The sequence below is a fragment of the Pelophylax lessonae genome, assembly GCF_965119305.1.
Source record: "Pelophylax lessonae genome assembly, chromosome: 11".
Classification (NCBI taxonomy): Eukaryota; Metazoa; Chordata; class Amphibia; order Anura; family Ranidae; genus Pelophylax; species Pelophylax lessonae.
Window position 1 is genome coordinate 59,362,758 of NC_138778.1, and position 22,252 is coordinate 59,385,009.

Below are 22,252 nucleotides of genomic sequence, written 5' to 3' on the forward strand. Positions count from 1 at the left end.
TTTTACATCTTAGATTGGAGATTTGACATACCTTTAAAGGATGCTATTATTGAAAAAGGTTGGGAAACACATTGGTGACCCCAGTAAGCAACCCACAAACCACTAGAGGACCTTTCCTAGGTCAGGGGTACTCATCAAGGATCTATCACTTACTGTACTGTATTTACCTTCAATTGTCAATTACAACCATTGAGACCTTGGTGCTTGAAGATTGATAAGGAGAGCTTCCAGGGCTATTTTGCAGTCATTGTGTATCACTTTTTGTCACCCACAGGACTTTGATGTGAGTAGGTGGCAGCGCTGGATTGTTCATATCACTTAGAATAACTCATGGCTGATTCCAGATTTGACTAGATATAGATGAGACAGCTTTTAAGCTTTTAAGTCAACACGGTGAAGGGTGAAACCTCAAATGCATCTAATGAAGCTTGACACCGTTGTGTTATATCATCTTTCAAGGGATATATATCCAATCGTTCTATCTAGTGTTAGTAAATTACCAAGAAATTCTTTTGCCAGTTTTAAGCTACAGTCCAATATGATTTTTATTGACGTCTTGTGCCTGCAGAGTACACAACAACATGGTCTTTATCTGCATTTAGTTCTCTGTAAGGAGGCCTTAGAGAGTAGTTTAGCTTCTTCGGGCCTTAGTAATACAAAATGTTTATGTTATTTACAGATAATTGTTTGATGGAAACAAAACTATCATTGTTGTGAAAAAAATTGAATATATGATTAAATTGAATTTAAAGCTCTACTCATAAAAAACATATAAAAAAACAATTAGTGCGATTGTGCATGGTGATATAAAAAATATTAATTTATTTTTTACATTTAATAGAAAAGTATGGCTTTCTGAAAAAAAATATATATATATTTTATATATATATATATATATATATATATACCTACCTAGTGGATCAATCTGATGCTGCATCTGTCTCCTGAAGGCTCTGCAGTGGGAACTGAGCAATCAAACACTGCTGATCGCTCAGTTCTCCTCTCTGCTCTGCTGAGCAGAGAGCCAGGACTGTAAGTCACCAGCTCTCTGCTGTCTCCTCCAGTGCTTAATGGAGCGCTGGGCTGTGGAGGGGGCGGGGAGCAGCTGGTTCAGACTCTTAGCGGGTCACTGAGAGGCTGAGCCAGGTGCCAATCCAGGTTTGTCGGTTGATCCAGACCATACGCCGCCCGCTGTTGGCTGAAAATGTATCACAGGAGTGCAGAACTGACTTCACTCCTGTGAACCATGGGAGAAGTAAAGCCAAAATAGCTTTGAGGTTTATGTGGTTGAGTTTGTCTTGGTATCAGCCTCCAACAATCCCTGAATAGAAGCAGTCTTAGCGAGGAAGGGCCCAGAAATATTAGCCATTCATTAGAGTCCATTACAGTGCACATGTGATGACAGGGAAAATGCTGGTAAGAAGAGGGAATGATGTGAGCAGAGTGATGACTTCGCACAGTCCTGCCATACAGCATAGCAAGGATGGTGACCTGACTTCTATCACCTCCCTGGCCCAAGCCTGAAATGAGACAGTAAAAAGGCAGCAACAAAATGATGAAGTCATCTCTCTGCTCTTTCCTTCTGTTAGCATGATCTGTATCAATGCATGTGCACTATAGAACAGCTGATTGGCTTTTGAACCAACCCCTCCCTCTCCTCTCCTGACTGCTGCTCTATAGGGGATCAGGAATCATTAACACCAGCCAGGACACAATATAGTGTTCATTAAGCACCCGCTGCAATGTGTGTGTTTTTTTTTGTGTTTCTTTGTAACTTTAGGGCCTCCCAATGCACTCCCAATTACGTTTTGCTAACTCTCGTAGACTCCTTTCTCCCTGGCAGCAAAGTTTTGGCAGAAAAAACGCTTGACGCTTGTAAACTTGTGTATTTCGTTCAGGCGCATCAAGCGCATGGGCATTAATTCTTTACATTGGCCATAATAATAAATTATTCTGGGCATTGAAATAAATGAACGCTCAAGTGGTAAAGCAATAAGACGTGTTCAGGCACGTCAAGCCTTTTTTGCACAGACCAGGCAAGTAAAGGCATGTTTGTTAATTTTATTAAAAAAAAAAAAAATCACCACTTTAGGTGATTTTGAGTGTTGGGGAACACTGCTATCACATGTATGCCCCTGATCTTTCTCATGCTGACCATATACAGAAATGTAATGATAATTTCAATAAAATTTAAATTAAAAAAACTGTCACTTTCTGAATTTGTTTACACTAAATGGTCAGTGGGATTAGTAATCAATCTTTTTCTTTGAATAGTAAAGTTTGGTCCTGATGTAAAATCTAGTGATCGACCGATATCGTTTTTTTTACTGCCTATACCGATACCGATATTTTGGTCATCGGATATCGGTATTGGACGATATCTATTAATATTTTCGGACATTAAAAAAAATGTTTTTTTTTTTTTGTTTACAGGTACTGTGGTGGAGGGATCTGGGGTTCTAAAAGACCCCAAACCTCTCCTCTGTACTTAAAAGTATTAAAAATGCCAAGTTTGGCTGTTTTGAATGCTGTAAGTTTTTTTAATTCATCGCCGCCAGTACCCGGAACTGATGTCATGTCATGACGGCGGCTGTGAAGGTAAGATTCTCGGGTCTCCCAGTGGGACGGGAGACCCGGGCGAGCCGCGGAAGGAAATTACAAAACTTTAGTATAGGATGGGCAGTGGAACCCTTTCAGGTTTAAATTACAGTTTGTGCCCCCCCCCCCGGAAAGATTCACCCAACTAAACATTGATGATTTTGCTATCTTCCCCATTTGTTTAGTGCAAGTTTGTGTCTCCCCTGGAAGTATTCACACACTTAAATTGTCTTAGTGACCTTTCTCGGAATTTTGATTGCCAGTCATTTCCCTAACTGGGGAGATTCATCCTCTCTCTTTGTCCTGGTGACCATTGTCAGTTGGACAGAAAGAGAGGGGAAATCCAGAAATTTTACAGAAAAAGAGGTGAGGGGAAATCTTCCAATGGAGACATGAGTTCTGGTGACAACTGTCTAACAAAGGATTTTCCCTCATTTTATGCTCTGTCCCACTTTTGCATATTTTTTTTTTTTTGTATTGAACTACATGAAGTTACCCTTTTTCTATTTTATGATGACACCTTGTAGCAATTATTGGCTGCTACAACCTGTTTACTAATATGACTTTATTATCTTCATCTATTCTCCCCTTCTGTTTAGTGCGAGTGCGTTTAGTCCTAGCTAGATCCTCCTCGCTTCTTCCATGTTTTCTCAGTTAGTGTTAGTTATTCTGAGAGACAGGGCTAAGGAAAGTCATTGTCTTCTCTCACTTCAAAAGACTGGAGAAAACATTCTCCGTACTGCAATTAGCTGAGTAAGCTAAGTAAAATTGTTTTATATTTAACTTCTGTGTTTTATTAAAGAGTTAAGCTGCCTGTGGATGATGTCAAGTCAACAGGTGATCAAAATGTGCTGATAAACTGGGTCTCAGGAGGTATGTCAATGCATAAAGTGCCATTTAAAACAGAACACTTCCTAGTGTGTCCCCAGGACAGGAAGTGAAGGAAAATCCCTTAACAGGCACAGACAGAAAAAAAAAAAAAAAAGCCCAGTATAGCGGACGCCCCGATAGAAAGAAGGGTTTCGCCGCCAGAGATGTTCTCTTTCCCTTAGTGGGAGGGATGCTTTAGAGTGGAGCAGGAACCGCTCTTACCAGAGCTAGGGATTTAGCGATCCAAGCAGAAGAGAGATAGAGCTGGTATAGCCCTCTCCCACAAACATGAGATGACACTCTATGCTGTGAGTCTAAGCAAGAACTGTTTATTAAATTCCAAGACATATGTCACACCCAGTACCCCATGTAGCACCCTCCTAGGTAGGTGCTAGGAAAAAGTTTATGGGTGGCCCTGTCTGTATATCAGGGGGGTCTGATCATTTAGTTAGACTGTCACATGCTTCCAGGTGTGACCTGTTGTGCCTAGTGAGTCTCCCCACTGTGTCCAATGAGGGCTCTTATTGGACAGTGGAGGAAACCTAGCCAATAGCACACCAGGGCCTGTGGCTATCTCAGGGGGCGGAGTTTGCAGCAATGCACCCTGAGATGGGCTAGAAGTCTGAGGGGAGCATGAGACAGGGCGTCTTTGGTGGGAAGCAGAGTCCCAGGAGGAGGGTGACGGCTGTCTCTCCTCTCCTCCTGTTAATGATAGTGAAGGTGTCCTGGGCAGTCGGCCTAGAGGATGAAGGTTGAGCTGAGCTGCAGAGAGGGATCCAGAGTGCTGTGGACCGAGTGGAGCTGCTGGGTAGAAGTTTCAGGGAAAAAACAGTGTTGTGAGTACTTGAAACCCCCCAGGGGTCTGCCTAGGAGAGGGGATCACTCCAGAAGTTCAGAGGGATCTGGGAGCCAGCTAACCTGTGGAGAAGGTTTAGAGAGAGGGGGTGCCAGTGTTGAAGCCCTGAAGATAAGTGAGAGGGGGTGCCGGTGTGGGCCCTGAAGTGTTAGGCAGTGCAGCAGTAGTAGATGTAGCTACCTCAGCAAGGAGTGCTTAAGGGAGCTCAAAGAGAACTTCTTTATGTAAAAAGATGTCCAAAGTCAGTTTGGAGTTAACAGGCAGTAAGCCAGCGTTACCTGCATCAACCCGCGTTGATCGTCATCTAGCCAGCGTCAAGTCAGCACAAATCCACATTTGTCAGTTGTCCCTAGAAAATTGTGCATAGTTGAGCCAAAGGAGTATCCCACTCATTCCCTTCTCCCATCCAAGTTCTCAATAAATACAAAAAACCCAAAGATACTGGACTGGTCATTGCCTCAGTACTCACACTTGGAGAAACATGCACAAAGGTACTTTTGTTGCACCCGGTGACCCAGGGGGACCCATATCCAGCAAAACGGCTGGGAATCTTGCTACACCCATCTTTGTTGTTTGCTGTGACATCAGTAAAACAGTACATAAGCATACAGCACAGGTATGAATTTTAAATTACACTAAAACTTACATTACATAGTCCGTTCCTTACCTTTCTCCTTCATAGCATAAGCTTACTGTCTAAATACACGAGTGGTTTTATTTTTTTTTAAACTGGAGCCTTTAATAGTTGAACTATTGCTGAGCTATTATTCCAGGGGGGGTTCATCCAATATTTATTACTGATGATGCCTCATTACCACTGTTCTGTATATTTCAGCTTCTTCTTTCATCTCGCTAAACCATACCTGAAGAATGCTCAGGATCGCCTCCTGGGTAACTGCATCAGTTGTAACGCTGAACAATGCTGCCATCTCTTGTTGTTGAATCTGATAAAACATGTCTGTATTCTCTCCCACATCAGCATCTTCAGCTTTCAGTCGTCCAATCACTGAGCCCGGGGGAGCAGTCTCCAACACACTGAACCGGTATAGCTCTGAAAAGTGGAGAGAAGGTCTGTAACATATTAATGTCTCCTTTGATTTCATTTTGTTATTCAATTCTTTTACTATGTGTAGCAGCTAAATGAATAGACCTCCCAGCAATTATATTTCTAGGCTGCTGCTAGGGGGAGCTATAATAGGCACACTTTAATAACATTATCCTTGTTCAATTTCAAAATATGTGTAGCACCCGCCTAGGTAGGTGCTAGAGAGAAAGTATAGCTTTGAGTAGTGTCTACTTACCAGAGGGGCTGTAAGTAAATCTATATTGTTCTCTGCCTACCAGAGAGCAGGATGTGTTAGTGAGGTCTGCTCATTGTGCTCAGGTGCAACTCATTCTGTCTGCAAATTGTTTTATACTGGTCCAATAGGGAGGCATGTTGAACAGTGGGAGGAAACCTGACAAATGAGTGCACAGGCGTTTAACCACCTAGGCGGTAATCCAGAGCGTGACTCGGGGTGGATTTTTCATTGCAGGAGCGGTAACCCCGAGTCACGCTCGGGGTGGATGTGCAGAGAGCGCAGCGGTGTTCTCTTACCTTGTCCTGGCGATCCAGCGATGATCTCTCATTGCTGAGATCGCCAGCCGAGAGTCCCGCCGCTCCTCCGTCCACCGTTGGTGTGATGACTTCCTAGTTCCGTTCCCTGCAGCAGCAATGCTGCATGGGAGCGGAACTAGGGAGGGAAATTAAAAAAAAAAAAAAAAAACGTTACACAAAACACATTTTATATTATATATATATATATATATATATACATATATGCATATATATATATATATATATATATATATATATATATATATACATATATGCATATATATATATATATATATATATATGCATATATATATATATATATGCATATATATATGTGTATATATATATATATATATATATATATATGCACACACACACATATATATATAAAATTATATTACTGATTCAATTATAATTCATGCGTTATATATTATATATATATATATATATATATATATATATATATGTGTGTGTATATATATGTATATATACACACACACACATATCTCTATATATAATATATAATGCATGAATTATAATCTAATCAATAATGTAATTTTATTATATATATTATATATTAAATAATAAAATAATATTATTGATTCGATTAGAATTCATGCGTTTGTGTTTCAAATTTATCACATCTGGGATGTCTACTAGACCATTGTTTTGGTCAGGTTTAAGTCAGTAATTACTAAGAATTGTAGGCCTATAATACATAACGCCAAATTTCCATGAAAACAATTGTACCGCTTTTGGTATGTAATTCCTGACATAATCATACCGCCAGGGAGGTTAATACAGCCCTGGTGATTTGGCAGAGGAAAAGTGCCTCGGTGCATGCTGGGATACTGTATGAAAGCCAGGAGCACATGTTCTCGGGGTCTTTTGGCTGGATAGCGGAGTCCTGGAGGGAGGGGGTGGCTGCCTCCTCCTATGTAGAGGTGCCATCTGGCCTCAGGTAGTCGACCTGAGGGCCTAGAGAGTGCTAGTGAGGAACTGAACCCAGAGGTCCAGTGAAGCTGACTGAAAGGGGAGACATTGGATGATCTGATTCTGCAGTACAGTGAGTACAGATCTGTGTCAAGGGGCATGACCTGAGGGGGGGCCACCCATGCAGCCAGAAGAGTCAGTGGATGGATGTCAATAAAGAGGATGCTAGTGAGTATCCTGAAGATAATGTAGGTTCACCAAGTCTATTGTTGGAGAGAAAAGAGCAAGGAGACTTAACCCTTTCCGTACATGTGGAAGTATGGATTAAGCAGTGCAGCTGCTTTCACAAGCAACCTGGTGAGGCCAAGCGAGAGTTGTCCTTATCCATTGTGAATAGTTACAGTTGGAGTATCCCACTATTCCCTTCTCCCATCCAAGTTCCAAAATAAACACTAAAAACCAACACCCCTGGACTGTTTATAGTGTGATGAGCCATCGGAAGTGAGGAGGGATGTGCGAACTGTTCCCTAAGTGACTGTGTGCTGGTATAATAAGAGGAGGCCCAAAAAGTGATTATACAGCAAGCCCTACGAGGACAGTGCTACATATGTTTGCTTTTAGATCCAGTATCTTGGTCTCTTTATTCTATATGTTAGTATCTTCTGTAAAATAAATTGGCGTCTTTTTCCTTGTGACTTGAATTGCTACTATGTTGAAAGTAATTATATGTATGTTGTGTTCCATTTCTGCAAGTTAGCAATAAATGGGGTGTGCTTTCCTTTGCCCCAGGCCTCATGAACATGGGTGCCTGGGGCTGTACAATGGACAATATGGGTGTATTTCCCAACCGGGAAGCCACAGGTGCTGCATACAGCTGCCCATAGAAATCTATAGCTGTGCATGGCTGTACACAGGTATTAACATGTGCATGCATATGGATACATGCCCCTTGATGCAGATAGTCTATATTGTGGGTTGAATTTTTGTACAGCTCTTGATTTCTGTCGGTGGTTGTATACAGCACCTGTGATACCCAGTTGAGGAAATATGCCTGAGTTTTACATTGTACAGCCCCAGGCACCCCTGTGTAAGGGTCAGCAATAATACTTCCAATCAACAACCCCCAGCATTAATTAGGGCGAGCAATAATAACCCCTAGCAAATGTCAGAACCAGCAATGATAACTCTCAGCAAGTGTCAAGTTAAGCAATGATAAGTGCAAGAAGTAACCCCCCCCCCCCCCCAGCAAATGTCAGGGCAAACAATAAACCCCAGCACAATATTAAACTGGAGTGCATAGTGTTCCCAGAATTTTCTTTTTAATGAATGGGGCTATAGATGGAGATTCTATGGGACTGCTTAAAGCAATTTTGGAGGTACTATAGTACACACAACTATCTTCCTTGCAACACAAAGATTATAGGAAATATGAAGATCCAAAATATTAGTCGTAGAGAGAAGAGCGACATTCCTTACAGTATGAACCTGGCCTTCCTTGTCTATGTACCCTCCAAATCCCGCTCTGACAGTAAACAAGTCACAAACCTGAACAGTTCAAGCTGAGCATAAGATGAAAAAATACATACTCAAAAGTTACTCTCAATGAGAACTGTATGTGGAAACGATCTTTAGATCTAGATATGTAGACATCTGAACATATATCCAAATTTCAGCTTTCCCTGTAAAATTTGGGCATGCCACACACTTTCCTGAGCCTCCATGCTAGTCAATCAGGTCACTTATTTGACTAAATATGATAAAAAAAATACATACTCAAAGGTTACTATCGATGGGAACTGTATGTGGAAACGATCTTTAGATCTAGAGATGTAGAAATCTGAACATATATCCAAATTTCAGCTTTCCCTGTAAAATTTGGGCATGCCACACACTTTCCTGAGCATCCATGCCAGTCAATTAGGTCACTTATCCTACTAATAGCCCAAAAAAAAAATCTCAGGAGGTAAGAGGAAGTAAGTCTGGCCTTTTCAGTGAAAGTAAAAACTATCAGTTTCATTTTTTTCCTGTATGTATAACTTAAAGTAAACCAATTTTTGGATATTTAAGAATTTACATATTTTTAACACGCATTAAATGACCTTTAACAAATGCTCACTGTCCTCTGAAGCTACAAGCACCATGGAGCAAATTATTCTTAAAGTTCTCAGCAAACGTGCTAAAGTTTTTCCCTCACTAGCTCAGCTGGCGCTGCTGCTCCTTCCCAACAATGGTTGAGCAGCCTTCATTCCATTTTAAATAATTTGGGGGAAAACGTTTTCTTGGAGGTGGAAACTTGTCATCTAACCTATTATGCAGAAAACACAATGCAGTGCATTATATGCTCCACACAATGCTCAACATTTTATAAATGAAATGTAAAATGAAGGATCATTGTGAAGCCTTTCCAGCGATGTCCTGTGGCGTGCAGAGAGTGAATACCGCAGGTCTTTATAAATACGCCTCTTAGTGAAGTACTTTAAACAGCTGGTGCAGAACCTAGCCAAGATGCTTCAGCTTCCAGCAATCCTTCAGGATGTCTACTGTGATTAGAACAATTCAGAAAACGTAGAGATTGTGTTGCCTGCTCTCTCCTCCGTTATTCCCAGCACTAAGCCATATGCCTCCTCTTTATTAGTTCTTTATATTGTTTCTGTTTTTTTAAACTGTACTGTAAAGTCTACATTTAATAATCTATAATACAAGCTTCTTTCAGTGTAATTTCTGCCTTCAAGCATTACCTCTGTTGGAAACTTTGACTGCTAAATTGAGCTTACAATAACTGATTTCAGAAATTGCTAGTACTACGATAAACAGAATGACAGACATCTGATATTGGTAAAGCTCAAATATATTTTTTCTTCTATTATGTAGCTGTCTCTCATTATAGCACCTAAAAGGTAATTGATAAAACTGTAGAGGACGTAAAATGAAATTAATTTTGACATATTTAGTGCACACTATATCCCATACCAAGCTAAATACAACTGTACTTATCTCCAAATTTACCATAGCAACCTCTAGGTATAACACTAATTAATTTTTTTCATAAAGGTTTAATTAAAGATGGTTCAAATCACTCTCCTGTATTTAAAATGAAACATCTCTTAAAGTGGTAGTAAACTCTGCTTTTGAACTTGTACCTACATGTAAGCCTACGAGAAGGCTTACCTGTAAGTACAGCCACCTTTGTCAACCAGGGTTCCGTGGAACCCTAGGGTTCCTTTAGTGGTTTCTAATGCCTCGTTTCCACTGAGTGGTATGGTACGGTTCGGTTCAGTACGGTACGGTTGGGAACGGTACACCTTGCGTTTCCACTGCCAATAGTACCCTTTCATGGTAGGCGTGGGGCAGCAGGAAAGCTGTGATAGACGATTCTCTGTCAACCAATCAAAGTTCTGCAGAGTGTAGCTCCACCCTGTTGGTACGGTACTAATGTGCTAGGTACCCCAACGAAAGGGTCCCAAAAAAGTGGTACGGTACGGTTCGGAATTAGGGTACCATTCACAATGGAAACAGCAAAAATAGCGTACCGTACCGAACCGAACCCTACCGCTCAGTGGAAACGAGTCATAAGGGTTCCTTAAGCAGTGAGCGACTTCTTCCTCTCAAAAACAATGATATTTTTAGCTATCTATAGGGGGTTCCCTCCCAATAATATTTTTAGCTATCTGTAAGGGAGGGGTTCCCTCCCAATGACCACAAATATAAGGTGCATGCTTCCTAGAAGCCATCACACTAATGTAGTGTGAGCTGTGGATATAATCATTAATAGTATGGGTTCCTTGAGCCCGGAAAGTTTTTTCAAGGGTTCCCCAGTGTTCAAAAGGTACGGAAAGGCTGAGGTACAGTGATTATCTCCTAAAATTGCGGTGTTTAGCAGATATTAACACATGAAGCAGCTGATGGCATGCCATCCCTTCAGAGCTCTGTGGTGCGGCCATGACCGTGAGAGTGCACATGCATGGGAGTGACTCCATCGCGGCACGGCCATTCAAGCAAACCTGAAAGAAAGACTGGGTCTATGGGAGCCCTGTCAGCGGTGACAGTGCCCTGCTGGAGGCTTTGTTTTAGGGTAAGTCTGCAATAATATGCTAGTATGCAGTGCATTCTAGCACAATATGGCTTAAACTGCCCAGGGGTCCACATTTTTTTTTTTCTAATCAAAGAGTTTACTATTGCTTTAAGATGGATCAAACTCCCATTCCATTCCAGGCACAATCAAAACAGGCTAAGAGTTTGACTTTTCAGCTAAGCTTTTTTTCACTTGCGTATGGGGTTGATTTACTAAAACTGGAAAGGGCAAAATCTGGTGCAGCTCTGCATAGAAACCAATCAGCTTCCAGTTTTTTTTTTGTTAAACCTTAATTAAACAAGCTGAAGTTATAAGCGGATTGGCTACCATGCACAGCTGCACCAGATTTTACATTCTCCAGTTTTAGTAAATCAACCCCTATGTGTTCTCCGTATATTCAAATGCAGATGCCATTGGAGAGCACCATGTAGTATATTTTCCATTATGGTTCCTTTATACCTGCATTGCCCTCTTTTAAAGTGAACAATGGTGGATCGTTTTTCAGAAGGCATTGGAAGGCAATTTTTCATCTCCTCACTGCCTATTTTTACCCTGTAAAGACCTCACCACCGCAACGCAATTGCATGTATTGCACACAGTTGCAGTGCTGTTGCAGCATTTCCCCATTCACTGAAGGTAAAAGAGATATGATTTTTGTAGTGGCCATGACAAGTGTACAATCTCCTCTAACCACTGTGTTAAATTTGGGGGGTGGGCCGGTAAAACACAAAACAGTGTGACACATGCCTGATAAAGGGGTCCTGTGTTGCCCCGAAATGTTGCCATTTACTTACCATGTTGCCACTACTTACCAATGTGGTGTGATCATCTGAATAAATGTTTGGACAATATCTCAAAGATCTGTGGTGTGCTGGCAATATATACTTTGGTCTAAGATAAAAGTGTGCGATGGGAATATTATAAATGGCCACCATTATTCTTATTACTAACTTGCATAGAACTCTTATAAAAAGTATTAGCTTTTGTTACTACAACCTCTAGCTCAATGTCAACCATAATGTATTTGGTAGAGTGGCTACAACCTTGCAATAGCTAAGGTAGACTCATACCTAAAAAAAGCAGATTAATTCTTGTTCTCTCTGACTTACTCTGGGGGAATCTTGGCGGATTGTCATTCACATCAGTGATCACTATAGTGACTGTTGTTGACCCTGAAAGTCCTCCCAGTTGACCAGCCATATCCGTGGCCTGGATCACAACGTCATAACGGTCCTGAGACTCTCTATCAAGGTCTGACACTGCCGTCCGGATTACACCTAGATAAAAAGGAATAGTTAAGAATAAAGATGCAAGATACATTCATAGATCAGCATCCCAGCAGTGATGACGGAATCAGGAGAATCGTCCATTCATCAGTATTTGATTTGCTCTATGTGATGTGTAGAGGATCACACAATAAAAGGGGCCAGGCAATCATAATTCATGGATTGTACGAGTCCCTGCTGGGTGGACAACTCTTCATGCATACATTCAGAAAAAAAAAAAAGCAGTTGGCCTGAATTTTGAATCAATAAACTCACCATGACTGTAAGGCAGCTGAATAATGCAAACAGTTTTAATAGCGGTGACCAGAAACAATTCAATGTGTCCCTCCAGGTCACATTTATTACGTTACCAACTATGACCAAATAAGTTGTGACTGCACGGTCCCACGCCATTCAACAGACATAATTATATTTTACAGTCAGTAAAATGTTCATCTCTAAATACATTGACATAATAAAGACAGATATAGAAATAATAAAGGGCACCTTTAAGAATAATTGGGCTGCCATTGCGCCCCCATGAAAATGCTAACTGCATGCATGCATATTTTTATATTTCTGAGACCTGTAAAATAATTACAGTATGAACCCTTACATTGTAAAACAACCCATTCAGTTTAAAATAGAAATGAAAGGCAAAACATTAGTAAAAAAAAAAAAAAAAAAAAAATATATATATATATATATATATATAGATATATAGATAGATAGATATAAACATATATGTAAATATCTATCTATCTACCTATATACATATATATATATATATATATATATACACACACATATATATGTATATATCTATATCTATAGATATATACATATATATATGTGTGTATATATATATATATATATAGAGAGATAGATAGATAGATAGATAGATAGATAGATAGATAGATAGATAGATAGATAGATAGATAGATAGATAGATAGATAGATAGATAGATAGATATAGATATAGAAAGATAGATAGATACATATTTACATATATGTATATATGTATGTATCTATCTATCTATCTATCTATCTATCTATCTATCTATCTATCTATCTATCTATCTATCTATCTATCTATCTATCTATCTATCTATCTATATATATATATATATATATATATATATATATATATATATATATATATATAAGAAAATAAATAAATACCCCCCACCCATCTTTTTATACGTAATCGCATAATCTCTGTTCTCAGCTGCATAAGGAGCTCAGAGATCCAGGGGAGGAGAAACAGCAGAACACTGGTCTTCCCATGGAATTAGTGTACAGTGGGGGTAAAAAAAAAGTCTGATCGCTGGAGGAGAGCAGGCTGAGTTCTCAGCACAGCCAGAAAACTGACTGCTCTGTGCTCTCATGCCTAGTGTGGTCAGTGTTTTTTTTTTTTTTAAATAAGAAAGCAGAGGGACTGTCAGGAACACCAGGTATTTCACATAAAGGAAGCAATACAAAGAAAACAGGATACTTTTTTATTCAAGTACATGGTACAGCAGCACATATCAGGAATATGAAATGTTCGGTTTACATATTCTATAACCACTTCCGACCACTCCGTAGCAGATATACTGCTATAGGATGGCTGTTCTGTGCAGAATTACATACTGTATATAAATGTGATTCTGCACTGCAGCCTGGGGGGTGAGTGTGTGTGCGCTGCTTCTGCTGTCATTGCACACTGCAGAAGCTGATCTGCAGGTGCCAGGCAATGGATGTTCGCTGGCACCTGCCGATCGGCGGGAGGAGACACAGGATGGAGCTCTGTCTATGTAAACAAGGCAGAGCTCCATCCTGACAGGGAGGAAGTAATGAGTTTTCTTTCCTGCAAAGTTTGATCCAATTGTCTACCACAATATCAGAGTCCCACCGTAAGGCGCTGATCACCGCCATTAATAGTATAAAAAAAAAAAAAAATTCCAGTATATATACACCATAGTTTGTAGACACTATAACTTTATGCAAACCAATTAATATACTTTTATTGGGATTTTTTTTACTAACAATTGGTAGCAGAATAAATATTGCCCTAAATTTATGAAGAAATTATTTTTTTTACATTGTTTTATGGGTTATGTTTTATAGCAGAAAGTATAAATTAGTGTTTTTTTTTTTTTTTTTCAAAATTGTTGTTTTTTTTTTTTTGTTTATAACATAAAAAATAAAAAACCAAGTGGTGATCAAACACCACCAAAGAAAAAGTTCTATGTGGGAAAAACATGACAAAAATCTTATTTGGGTACAGCGTCGCATGACAGCGCAGTTTTCAGTTAAAATAATGCAGTGCCCTATCGCAAAAAATGGCCTGGTCATGAAGAGGGGGGGGGGGGGGGGGCGTAAATCTTCCGGAGGTCAAGTGGTTAAAGTATATGTAAAATCAATCATTAAAATCTTATATAATCTGTAGCATAATAATGTAATTTTAAAAGGAATTTTCAATATTTTTAAAATGACAGCTTTCATTATTAAAATACCTGGTGATCCTGCTAAAGCGGAGTTCCACTCAAAAGTAGAACTTTCGCTTATCTGTCTCTTCCCCCCCCCTCCGGTGCCACATTTGGCACCTTTCGAGGGGGGGGGGGGGCGAGCGGGTACTTGAAAGGTACATCAGAAGTTTGGCCCCGTACTCCTCCCTCTGCTTCCAGGCCAGTAACCGAGCACAGCGCACTTCGCGCATGCGCAGTAGGGACCTGACCGTAAAGCCGCAAGGCTTCACTGCCGGGTTCCCTTACCGGCAATGGCGGCGGCACTATCCGACAGCTGATGGAAACATCGGCTGCGGTGCCGACATCGCTGGATTCCAGGACAGGTAGGTATCCTAATATTAACCACCTTGGCGGTAATCCCGAGCGTGACTCGGGGTGGATTTTTCATTGCAGGATCGGTAACCCCGAGTCACGCTCGGGGTGGATGTGCAGAGAGCGCAGCGGTGTTCTCTTACCTTCTCCTGGCGATCCAGCGATGATCTGTCATTGCTGAGATCGCCAGCCGAGAGTCCCCCCGCTCCTCCGTCCTCCGTCGGTGTGATCACTTCCTAGTTCCGTTCCCTGCAGCAGCAATGCTGCATGGGAGCTGAACTAGGGAGGGAAATTCGAAAAAAAAAAAAAAAACGTTGCACAAAACACAAAACACATTTTATATTATATATATATATATATATGCATATATATATAAATGCATATATATATATATATATATGTATATATATATATATATATATATATATATATATATGTATATATATATATATATATGTGTATATATATATATATATATATATATATATATATATATATATATATATACACACACACACATATATATATATATATATATAAAATTATATTATTGATTCAATTATAATTCATGCGTTATATATTATATATATATGTGTGTGTATATATATATATATATATATATACATATACACACACACACATATATCTATATATAATATATAATGCATGAATTATAATCTAATCAATAATATAATTTTATTATATATATTAAATAATAAAATTATATTATTGATTCGATTATAATTCACGCGTTTGTGTTTCAAATTTATCACATCTGGGATGTCTACTAGACTCTTATTTTGGTCAGGTTTAAGTCAGTAATTACTAAGAATTGTAGGCCTATAATACATAACGCCAAATTTCCATGAAAACAATTGTACCGCTTTTGGTATGTAATTCCTGACATAATCATACCGCCAGGGAGGTTAAAAGTCAGCAGTTACAGTATGTGTAGCTGCTGACTTTTAATTATTAAAGGAGATGGGGGGCGGAACACCGCTTTAAGACATGTCCTGGTATAGGGTGACAATGCTCTGTCCCTGTCTTTTAACTGTGCTCCTATTTTGTCACTCCCACAGGGCTTCTAATGGAGACTACTGGTGGCCATTTCAACACACATTAGGCAGACATGGCCACTGTTTTATTTAGAACTGTAAACCTCAGCAATGAATGCCCCTTATTTGCTCCCTTTTGCTCTATTTAATGCACCATTGAATGAATTTCGTTATATCTGTTGGATAAGTGCACAAAAAAAAACCAAAAAAAAAAACCTGTTATGGCATGACAACATACTGTCGCTGTCTCCCAACTGTGCTCCTAGGTTGTCACCTTGTCAGTTAGCTTCTAATGGAGACTACAGATGGCTGTTTCAAACATAGTAAGCAGGAATGGTCACAAGTTTTTTTTTTTTTTTTAAAGGGTATGTAAACTCTAACAATGTAACATCTCTTATTTACTACCTTTAGGTCTGTAAAATATAGCACATGGGTCTTTGAAAATTCTGCTTTTACAGGCATTTGGCTTTTTTATTCATCCTGTCTATGACGTTTAGAGGTCTGAAAAAAAAAAAACATCACTTGCACCTTCAGAAGAGGAGCTTTAGGAAAAACATGGAGAACGTCTGGACACGTTTCTAAAACCTAAACGTGCTTAGTAATTGACATTCATTCATTCCAATGGCCAGAATAAATTCATATTCTGGCCAATGGAATTAATGAATGCACAAAGGCTTGAAATGTCTAAATTTGTTTTTACCACTGCTTTTTTCCTGCCAAGAGCAAAGGCGTCCAGGGGAGAAAAAAAAAAACCTTCTGGGTATATGAGGCTTTATACACTATATTACCAAAAGTATTGGGACACCTGCCTTTACATGCACATTAACTTTAATGGTATCCCAGTCTTAGTCCGTAAGGTTTACTATTGAGTTGCCCCACCCTTTGCAGCTATAACAGCTTCAACTCTTCTGGGAAGGCTGTCCACAAGGTTTAGGAGTGTGTCTATGGGAATGATTGACCATTCTTCCAGAAATGCATTTGTGAAGTCAGGCACTGATGTGGACGAGAAGGCCTGGCAGCAGCCTCCAATCTAATTCATCTCAAAGGTGTTCTATTGGGTTGAGGTCAGGACTCCATCCAAAATTCGCTCATCCATGTCTTTATGGACCTTGCTTTATTCACTGGTCCAAATCATTTGGTGGAGGGGGATTATGGCCTGGGGTTGTTTTTCAGGGGTTGGGCTTGGCCACTTAGTTCCAGTGAAGGGAATTCTTAGGGCGTCAGCATACCAAGATGTTTTTGACAATTTCATGGTCCCAACTTTGTGGAAACAGTTTGGAGATAGCCCCTTCCTGCTGCTCCAACATGACTGCGCACCAGTGCACAAAGCAAGGTCCATAAAGACATGGATAAGCCACCTTGGGGTGGAGGAACCTGACTGGCCTGCACAGAATCCTGACCTCAACCCAATAGAACACCTTTGGGATGAATTAGAAGGGAAACTTCGAGCCAGGCCTTTTCATCCAAAATGCTCTTCTGGAAGAATGGTCAAACATTTCGATAGACATACTCCTAAACCTTGTGAACAGCCTTCCCAGAAGGATTGAAGCTGCAAAGGGTGGGCCAACTCAATATTGAATCCTTATGGCTAAGACTGGGATGCCAATAAAGTTCATGTGTGTGTAAAGGCAGGGGTCCCAATACTTTTGGTTATATAGTGTATGTTGTTAGTTTAGATGCAAATAGTCCTTAGTAGAGTTCCTCTTTAACCACTTGCCGTCTGAGTACGGTAATACTACTGCGGCAAAGTGGTTCGTTATCATCTGACGACGTAGTATTAACGTCGTCAGACACTCCCCCTTCTGGGCGGCGCTTGCGCGCCGCCGGAGGCTCGCTCCCGCTGTTTTCATTCACAGCGGGAGTCGGGCCAGGGGAGGAGCAGCGGCGATCGCCGCTGCTCTGCCCCGATCGCCGGGGATCTAGTGTGGAGATCCGCCCGCCTGTGTAAACACAAGCGGGCGGATCTCCATAGTGACAGGGAGTGACAGATCGGACTGTTCAGCATAGCTGGACATCCGATCTGTCCATGACTCACTCAGTCACCTCCCCCCACACACGTCAGTAAGCACCAGGCATACATTAACCCCTCCCTCTCCAATAAAATTAACCCCTTCCCTGCCAGTGTCATTTTTACAGTAACAGTGCATATTTATAGCACTGATTACTGCAGTAATGTCACTGGTACCCCCAAAAGTGTCATAAATGTCAGTCAAGGGTCCGATCTGTCTGCCGCAATGTCGCAGTCCCACAAAAAAAATCGCAGATCGCCGCCATTACGCGTTAAAAAAAAAACACCAAAAATGACAGAAATCTTTCCCTTTGTTAGTAAACGCAATAACTTTTGCGCAAACCAATCAAAATACGCTTATTGCGATTTTTTTTACCAAACATAGGTAGCAGAAAACAAATTGGCCAAAAATTTTTTAAAAAATTGGTTTTTACATCTTTTTTGGGGGGAATTTCATATAAAAAAATGTTAAAAATATTGTTATTTTTTCAAAATAAACGCTCTTTTTTTGTTTATAGCGCAAAAAGTAAAAATCGCACAGGTGATCAAATACCACCAAAAGAAAGCTCTGTTTGTGGGAAAAAAAGGACGTAAATTTCGTTTGGTTACGGCGTCGCACGACCGCGCAATTGTCAGTTGAAATCGCACAGCGCCAAATCGCAAAAAGTGGCCTGGACGGAAGACAGCAAAATCCTCCGGTGGTAAAGTGGTTAATACACTGTTATTGCCATTTGTATTTCATTTCACACAACAAATTAAATACATATTCACAAGGGGGAACTATAGCCATAGCAGACCATGGAATTGCTATGAGACCCAGAGGCACAGGGGGCCCAGCACTGTCTGGGTAAACAGTGCTCATATTCAGGAAGCAACACATTTGGAAGAAACAATGTTTAATTCAGGAACTACTAATATTTTGAATTGCTTTTCTGTTTAACTAGAGGCATTGGAAATTAGGGGTTGAGAGAGGAACTGAATGTATGTCTAAACCCAAGAATAAAAATGTCATATATTGCAGCTTACCAGACCACAGATATGTTGCATTTATTTTATTTTTTTAAGGCTAGGTACAGAACTGAAGTCTCAAACAATGCTATCAGCCTTCCAGTTCTCCCTATGAACAGAACATCCCCCCATGTTGTGAAGGCAAAGAGAGGCAGAATTATTCTGTAGTCACATTACACTTACTGTCATAAGGTGACAACGCTGCTCCTTCATACATACAGCAGAGTGCATGAGCGTTGCCACCCTAGAACAGGAAGTGTGTTACTGGCAGGATCATCGGGTTGAAAATAAAGGAAAATTCTGAATAACGCACTCAAGGTCTGGGAACCATGGATCTACTATGAGTTTCCCTCACTCCAACCGACTTGTTTGGGCCTTATCTGCTTCCATCGGAGCTTCTGAGTGTGAGGTGTCCTCTTCCCTCCTCTTCCCTTCTATCTCCTTTTCTCTTTACTTTGATCCTCTTTTATTTCCCTCCACTCTTTTCTGGCTCCTCTTTAGTCTTGTTTATACAGTTGCCGTCCTCTGGGGTTGGTTGCAGTAGATGAGTCACCCTTGGGGTGACTGAGTAGGTCGTGGGAATATGGCCTTTTTGTGTTTTTTTTTTATTCATTACCATAGGCGTGCGCACAGGGTGTGCCGGGTGTACCTGGGCACACCCTAATCACCTAGGGCACATAGCATTATCGCTCTGTTTGCCAGTGAGGAGATGGGAAAGATCTCCCTCGGACCTGCTCTGCTCTATTTCTCTTTGCCAGCAGGGAGAGTAATGTATCGGGGCCATGTACATGTAGGCAAACACATGCATGTGTATTTAAACTTTGGGGTGCACACCCTAATGCAATAGGCTGCGCACACCTATCTTCATTACTTATCGATATCATCCCAATAGTTTAGAGTTGTTTAATGTTGGTTTGAATGTAGACCTGGATCTCAATTCATTCATTAACAACAGTTAACCTTGGACATTGTGTTTTATGTTGTTATGGACTATTATGCTGGTATAAAATTATTTTCTGATTCTAAGTTTTATATCAAGTTGTGTTAGATTGTACACATTCATTTAACCTGTATGCTTTGAGTTATTGTATACTTCTTGGATTTTTACATCACCATTGTATATGTTTGTTATATTGGTAATTCTTCTGGCTTGTGACCTCGACTCTTTTTTGATTTTAATTCTTGTATTTCTCCCCCGGTTTGGGTTTGGGGATCCACATCCGGTTTTTACATATTAGCTCCCATGAGTCCTTGGATGGTCTATGGGGCTGTTTACAATAATTCATGTTTTTTGATATAGTTTTGGTAATATTTCCCATTTGTGGACATATACCTTTTTTATCCATGTATAATGAGTTATCGTTAAATGATCTTTCCCATGGCAGGTGGATGTATCTTTCCGGGAGATGATCATTTGTTTTGTTTCCGGAACGAAGGCACACTTCCGGTTCATCAGCCTTTAGTTCTAAGGTCTGAGAACCCCTTTCGGTGTCGTAATGCGGTCCATACGTGGTTTCACTTCCTGTGTGACCTCGGAGGGCGTGCCGATTGACCGCTTGCACTTCCGGTTTCCATTGGCCTTTAAAAGACGTCTATTACGCTGCTCCCTCCCCCCCCTGATGACGCAGTTGCCTGCGAAACATGTAGGCGGAGCTGTCAGCGTCGACGTCACAAGCCGGATTGAATGTATCGCCTGCCAGCGATCATTGAATTTTATTCTTAACCACTTGCCTACTGTGCACTTAAACACCCTTCCCATCCAGGCCAATTTTCAGCTTTCAGCGCTCTCACACTTTGAATGACAATTGCGCGGTCATGCTACACTGTACCCATATGAAATTTTTATCATTTTTTTCACACAAACAGAGCTTTCTTTTGGTGGTATTTAATCATCTCTGGGTTTTTTATTTTTTACAAAAAAAAAGAAAAAAGACAGAAAATTTTGAAAAAAAAAAAAAAGTTTTTCTTATTTTCTGCGAGTAAATTTTGAAAATAAATTTTTCTCCCTCACTGATGTGCGCTGATGAGGCGGCACTGATGGGCACTGATAGGCTGCACTGATGGGCACTGATGAGGTGGCACTTATGGGCACTGATGAGGTGGTACTTATGGGCACTGATGAGGAGGTACTAATATGCCGCACTGATGAGCACTGATAGGCGGCACTGATAGGCGGCACTGATAGGCGGCACTGCTGGGCACTGAGAGGTGGCACTGCTGGGCACTGAGAGATGGCACTGCTGGGCACTGAGAGGTGGCACTGCTGGGCACTGAGAGGTGGCACTGCTGGGCACTGAGAGGCGGCACTGACGGGCGGCACTGATAGGCGGCACTGATGGGCACTGGCGGATGGCACTGATGGACACTGACGGGTGACAGTGATGAGCACTGACGGGCGGCACTGATGGGCAGCACCATCAGTGCCCACACTCAGTGCCCATAGTGCTGCCAGTCAGTGCTCATCAGTGCCTAGATGAGCAGGCACTGATGGGCACTGACTGGCAGCACTATGGGCACTGATTGTGGGCATTGATGGGGGCACTGATGGCGGGCACTGTGGGCACTGATGGTGGGGGCAGTGTGTGTGTTTTTTTACCTTCAGTAATCAGGGCACTGGTGATCAGTGCCCTGATTACATTTGTCTGTGTCCCCAGCGGCTGTCGGCTCCCCCTCCTTCCTCACACTGCAGTGTCTGTGTGAGGAAGGAGCGCCGGCGATGAGAGATGATCTCATATGTTTACATATGAGATCATCTCTCATTGGACGGCTTGATCACGTGGTGAATGGCCGCTGTGATTGGCCATTCACCACGATCTGTGATCGGCCGTGTCCAAGGGACACGGCCGACACAGATTCCCCCCGATGCGCGCTCGCAGGAGCGCGCGGGGGGGCGTGTCACTGGAGGCCGTTTAAAAACGGCCTCCCGAAAATTCGAGTCCGCGCTGCAGCCGTATATAGGCTGTAGCGCGGATGGGAAGGGGTTAAGCTCCCTCATGTTCTTACGTGTGGTGAGTGCATTTTATTTTAAATAAACGCTTTTATTTGGAACATACTGCACCATGGTCTTTCCCTGTCTCTATTCCATGTTTGAGAGGGACACTACATGATAGATCCTATCCTTGGAAGGAGATCTAAGAAATCTAGGAGCTTCTGTCACCATTTTGGGAA

General features: G+C 41.1%; 1 protein-coding gene across 1 annotated transcript in view; it reads right to left on the minus strand.

Moving 5' to 3' along the window:
• CDH22 (cadherin 22) overlaps window positions 1-22,252 on the minus strand; it is a 207,685-nt gene that overhangs the window by 56,086 nt on the left and 129,347 nt on the right. The window contains exons 4-5 of the mRNA XM_082272064.1: window positions 12,036-12,203; window positions 5,188-5,375 (exon numbers count right to left, since the gene is read on the minus strand). Coding sequence (XP_082128190.1) covers window positions 5,188-5,375; window positions 12,036-12,203 — 356 coding nt within the window. The remainder of the gene's footprint in view (window positions 1-5,187; window positions 5,376-12,035; window positions 12,204-22,252) is intronic.